The sequence below is a fragment of the Vitis vinifera genome, chromosome 11 (assembly GCF_030704535.1).
Source record: "Vitis vinifera cultivar Pinot Noir 40024 chromosome 11, ASM3070453v1".
Classification (NCBI taxonomy): domain Eukaryota; kingdom Viridiplantae; phylum Streptophyta; class Magnoliopsida; order Vitales; family Vitaceae; genus Vitis; species Vitis vinifera.
Window position 1 is genome coordinate 10,632,866 of NC_081815.1, and position 6,220 is coordinate 10,639,085.

General features: G+C 30.9%; 1 protein-coding gene across 1 annotated transcript; it reads left to right on the forward strand.

Moving 5' to 3' along the window:
* The first annotated feature begins 4,538 nt into the window (after positions 1 to 4,538).
* Positions 4,539 to 5,887, forward strand: LOC100258663 (transcription factor IBH1-like 1). The gene is made up of 2 exons (XM_002270585.4): positions 4,539 to 4,814; positions 5,190 to 5,887. Exon 2 carries the CDS (start codon positions 5,191 to 5,193, stop codon positions 5,746 to 5,748), a length of 558 nt encoding a protein of 185 aa, XP_002270621.1. The 5' UTR covers positions 4,539 to 4,814; position 5,190; the 3' UTR covers positions 5,749 to 5,887.
* Positions 5,888 to 6,220: the final 333 nt, after the last annotated feature.

A 6,220-nucleotide genomic window follows, 5' to 3' on the forward strand; every position in this document is an offset into this window, starting at 1 on the left:
TTTAAGGGTGTGTAATTATATTTAAATGTTTTGCATCATATAGAAATCATAAGATGAACTTTTGGATGTGAATTTCAATAGTTTTAATATTCTAATGTTTACACATTTTATGAAAAGTATACAAAAGAATTTTCTAGAAGCATATTTATCTTGTTCAAATTTTTTGGTTTGTATGAACCTTTTTATTTATTTTTTTATTTATCATTGTTTATGAAAGTTTCATGTTCTCATTCCTCCTCCATAGTGTACTAAGTTGGTCCTCAATGATGACTAGTATTTTATTTTGTTCATTTTAATTTTCTCTTTATAAAGATATCTTGAACCCTTAAATAGTGAGATTTTTACAACACACTTTTATGGATTGTTATTTTGATGAAACTATTATCTCATCAATTGTGCAACTTAGTAACAACTAATGTTAGTAACAACTAATGTTAATACCATACTAGGTAATAAGCACTTGATTAAAAACTCTAAAAAAAAGTTAACATCATATCATTAGTGACATATGATGAATAACACTTTGAACTCTATCATACTTAGAAGAATCTAACATGACCATCTTGGTCCCTTAGGATAAATAATGATGCATCCATTCATTCCAAAATCACAAGAATATAAATTTTAAAACTATAAGTTTTTACCTAGTAACCAATTTATTTATACCCTTGAAGGGTTGTATGAAATATTGTATAAATTGTCATTATGATGAAACAATTTTCGTGTTGTTAAGGAGAGAAAAGCCAATCTCAAAAGAATGATGTGAAAATTTTTGGATTCTAGAAGAATGTGACATTTTTTAAAATATTTTACTGGTGAATATGAATTGATATACCTCAAGGACAATAAACTAATACTACAATTATTAAATCTAAAACACACATGAAGTATGATAACTTGATATTTCAATAAGACATTAAGAGTGCGGTTCGCAGTGATTCTGAGAACGGTTTCTAGCCTTTCTAATGCTTGAAAAATAAAAATTTTTAAGTGTTAAAAAGACTAGAAACACTTTTCAGAATCACTGCCAAACGCACTCTAAGACATGCTTGAAGCATTATAAACATGTCAGCTAAAAAGAAATATTCCATGAAGGTGGAAGGTGCACAAGAAAATATATATGCATGTAAGATTGATACTCAAAAAGGTTATAACCATCTAGAAAATGATAAGAATGACTAATCAATACAAAATTGGCTTAATAAATAGTCTTTGAAGAGGCATGAGTTGCCCTTGAAAATACACAAATTGGACAATATAGCCCCATAAAAGGAATAACCTAAATAATAACTCTTAAAAAGTTACAAATACTAAAAAGTAAAAAGATCTTTATTAGTTATATAAATATTAATATCAGAAGCATAATATCAAATAATGTTGTCATGGATGATATTTCTTCCTTTTAGATGAAAGGAATGATAAATATTACAAATCATGAATTATGTAAAGAATGTCGATGTATAAATACCTAGCTAAAGTAGAAAGAATCAACTAAGACAAAACTAAATTTATCTATAGAAGTATTAGGACTAGAAGTCCAATACTTAAAAATATGAGTTTGATTGGATGCAAAAAAACTTGAAGTTCAATATCTAAATATGTAAAATCTATTGGAAATAAATGACATGAAGCTTAAAGCTTGAAGACATAAAAACCATTTGATGTCAATGAGTTATTATACCAAAGTGACACTGAGATAAAAGAAAAGTTATAGCATAATGTTTTCAAGTGGCATGTTAGTCCACTTATTAACATATATAGGGAAAGTCCTAAAGTGTTTTCATGTGCATAAATCACACCCATTTAACTCCCTTATAGTTGTTCTTTCACTTGAACTGAACAAAAATATGTTTGATCCCAACGAAGAAGATGAAGAATTACTTGGTCCAAAAGTACCCTATTTTAGTGTGATTGATACAATGATGTATCTTGCAAATTGCATATGATTAAAAATATAATTCTCTATCAAATTACAAGCAAAATAGAGCTTTGTGCAAACTTGAAGACAATGGAATGATATGAAACTCATACTAGTATATCTTCTTGGAACAACTTACATGAATTTATTTTATTCAAAAGGATAAAAATCTTAGTTGCTTTGATATGCAAATGCTAATTATCTTTTAGACCTATAAAACTCGATATAAAATGGGATATGTATTTACTTATGGTGGTACAATAATATCGTGAAGATCAATTTAGCAAATAATGATAGCCACTTCACCAAATCATTTAGTGATACTCGCAATTCATGAAGTAAGTCACAAATGTAGGGCTAAGGTGGTCACTGATCCAACATATTTGGGGAGTTATGTGAGCTATCCTCTATAAAAGATTTTCTGACCAAGTTACATGAAAACAATGTTATTTATATTGCACAAATCAAAGAGGGTGACAAAATCAAATTTATCCCTCTAAGTTTTTTTATACTCATGAGCTAAAAGAAAATGATGAAATTGATATTCAACAAATCTAACCATGTAATAATCCAATAGATGTATTCATAAAATTGTTTTGACTACATTGGAATTAAGAGATCTACAATTGAAGTATCAAAGAAAGTATAATTATGTGTACATTAGGGGCAATCTATTGATATGCATACATTATACTCTTTTTTTCTTCAACCAAGTTTTGTTTCTTTGCATTTTACTAGAAAAATTTTTAATTAAATAATTCTAAAGACTAAATTATTTAAAGAATGTTGTACTTTTTTTCCTTCACTATTTTTTTTTTCGGACTATATTTTTTCCAATAAAGTTTTAATGATATATTCTTATTATCATTGAAAGGAGAGTATTATGAATGATGGAATTTGTTACGAAAATCTATTAGAATATGAGAACGTTTAGATAATCCGCCAATTTTTGTTATAGATAGTTATCTCAAATCCTATTATAAATCTTTCCTTGACTTTCTAAAAAGAGAAACCTACAATAAGAATAAACACACTATTATGAAGATTACAATTTGTTTCTCTTTCAATTTCTTCTTCTTATTTTATTTTACAATAATTTTTCTTTTTTTATTATTTTTCTCAAATGAATTCAAATTAAGATCAAGAGTTCAAGAAAAGAAGAAAACAAACAAAATAAGTTTACGAAAATGTTTAAATTCTTAACAATTATTTTTAATTGAAATTTTTATGGTCAGAATGTGCAAGCAATTCCCTCAAACCCTGTTGGTAATCTGATTAGCGGAGTTCTCTTTTCATGAATTTTCTTGCATTCCTTGCTCACCCAAAAGCTAATTTACTCGTCCAAATGCCGCCGAGTTTAATCAACTTCCTCTGCAAAGCATCTTCCACTAACCGTTTAGTTGAATCATTATTTTAATAGTATAACATTAGAAAATTAATTATGATGTTGAAATTGACTTTTACTGGTAAGTTAGCATTATATAATCTTTAAAAAAATAATTTTTAACTGTATTCAAAAAAATAATTGTGATAAAAAAAATAGTGTAAACTTCAATAAAAATTAACGTTTAAATATTTAGTGAATTAAATTATTATGAACATGTGTAATGACCAAAATATAAACATTGTTTATTAAATAAACTGTTTTTATATTTTAATTGAATTTAATGTACTAGTTTTTTTTTTTTTTTTTTTTTTCATATTTTACAGTTAATAGTATAAAATATAAATATTAGCAAGTATAAAAACTAAAAAGAAAATACTAAAATTGTTATAAAAATTTTCCCTCTAAAATTTCCCTTAAAAAGAGGGGGATATCTAATTATTGAAGAACTGTACTTGTTGAGCGGCCTCACAGGCTACACTTTTAAAAATCCCATGTGGAGACCATGTGGGGGATTTTTTTTTTCCTTGCCAAAGCCAAAACCCATGCCTCAGAAATTTTCTACCCGTGGGACCCTCTTGCCCTCAAAGCATCAGCATGTTTTCCGGATCCTGCCAATTCCCCCTTGTCTCTTAATCAGCCTCTCTTTCTTAATGCACCATCACACTCACTAAACCCTAAACCCCAAATCCCCAATTCAACTTTTCATTTTCATTTTCCCTTTTTTTTTTCTCTCTTTACAATATGCCCCAACTTCATTGCAATATTTCCCTCTGAGCCTGCAGGCTTTTTTGACTTACTGTGTATCTATCTCAACCCCATGCTCTTTTGTTTGATTGTAGTATTTTTCTGTGAAGAGCATAAAGAACATGTCTTTGTTTCACATAATCATGTTCTTTTCAGGGCTCATAAAGGGTAGAGTTTAATTGCCATTGATTTTGAGTCACTTCAGGCTGGTTATCAGGGCGAGTTTTGAGGGAGTCCAAAGGAATAGCGGATTGGTTAATTTTGAAATTTTCGTGTATGCTTCACCACCACCACCACCACCACCACCATCATGGTCAGGACCTCAACAAAATCACAAGCACATTCATGAAGTGAATCAATTTAATGAGTTTTGTTTGTATTCATGATAAGTAACAAACGTTAGGTTTGCATAACATTAAGGGGACCTTTATTGTTACTATGAACTAAAAGCTTATAATATTCTCCATGGGTTGGGTGGTGGGCCATGGACGCCATGTGCTTGCATGTGCTGTGTCTTTCTCCTATAGCCCCACCACTTCTTTCCTTTGAGCAAATAAATGGGTGTTTCTTCACATTCTTCTGCTTCTCACTCTACTCTTTGAAATCTCTCTCTCTCTCTCTCTCTCTCTCTGAACTTCTTTCTTGGTTTCAGATATACTTTGTTGGATCTGTGGAGCATACATCTTGATCTCTCCTTATATAACTTCCCTCTGCTCTCACTTCTGATGATTTTCTCTTCTTAGCCAATACAAGAAATTTAGCAAGGTACGTATATATGACTTTTGCATACAGTTAGCATTTTCAACAATGGCCATACCCATGAAGTTATTAAAATTCAAGGCAGATAATCCTCTTTCACATGTTCTTAAATATTCTGCTTTAGGATGATTTTAAATCCTATTTTCCCATTGTCTTCAACACTTTTTTCCCCTTATATTTCCATGGCATTCTCCCTACTGCTTCTGTAAAATCAAGAGAAAGTATATGTGAAGGTATCCGTCAGGAAACTATTGAACAAGTACTCCATGCATGCTGGTTTGAAGAAATTACATGTTCCATGTATTTTATCAATACCCATCTCAAAACTTTGATTATTGATCCGAATTATCGATATATTGTCTTCAATCTTAATTTCTGCAGTATGAGGCCGCCTACCTCACTTAAGAAAGAATTCCTCAAGAAATGGATAATGGGTCTTCAATTATGTAGTTCTTCAAAGAAGGAAATGAGCTTTCTGGAGAGAAAGAAGGCCATAAAGCTATCTGCAGATGTGGCCATGGCTTCTGCTAGAAATGCTACAACTCGATGGAGTCGTGCTCTCATTTCCAATGCTTCAAAAGATGACTCTAATAAAGGGCTTGTTGAGTGCATATTAGGTCCTGAGTCTGAGAGCCTAAAGAGAGCTTCGATGAGTTTGGTCTTGTGCAACAAGAGGAATAGAAGCAAGAAGATTTTGAGAAAGAGCTGCAGTATTCGCAGAGCAAGGAAAAGCTCATCTCAAATGGTTATGGCCAGCTCTATTGCAAAGAGGCTGGTGAAGAAAAGAACACAAGTGCTGAAGAGTCTTGTACCTGGTGGGGGATCCATGAGTGAATTCTCTTTGATTGAAGAAACCCTAGATTACATACTTTCTCTTCGAGCTCAGGTTGATGTAATGCGGCATCTAGCTAATGCCACAGAGCTCTTAAATCGTAAATGAGCTGAAGATAGTGAATTATTTCTTCTTCCACCTTTTCTCTATTTCTTTTTGCAAGATTAGATGAGTGAGAAAAGAAGCTGATATAGCTAAGGCATGTAAATATGAACCATATGTAAGGAAATCATAGCTTTTATTTCCCTGTTCTCTTCTTGTCATTACTAATTTGCACTTAGGTTAAGAAGATAAAATTAATTAGTTCCTTACATGGACAATATTGATTTTGGGCTCGCCTGCTCGAAATCAATCACATTTGGGGCACTTAATGCCTCCATTTTCTTTTACTTTTTGGGTTTCTCTTTTGATCTTCTCCTATTTGATGGGCCACTTTGTCTTCAATTTCAACATAAAGCAAAATAGTGTGTTTGTGTGCGTGCCCACGCTTTTCTCAACCTTAATGAAGGCAATTTTGATCACATAAAAATAAAAATAAAAAAAATGAAAAAAATCAGAAAATGCAATTAAATTTGAATAA

Bases quoted from the DNA above. Each gene is read 5' to 3' on its own strand.
- LOC100258663 (XM_002270585.4), top strand. From the start codon at position 5,191: ATGAGGCCGCCTACCTCACTTAAGAAAGAATTCCTCAAGAAATGGATA.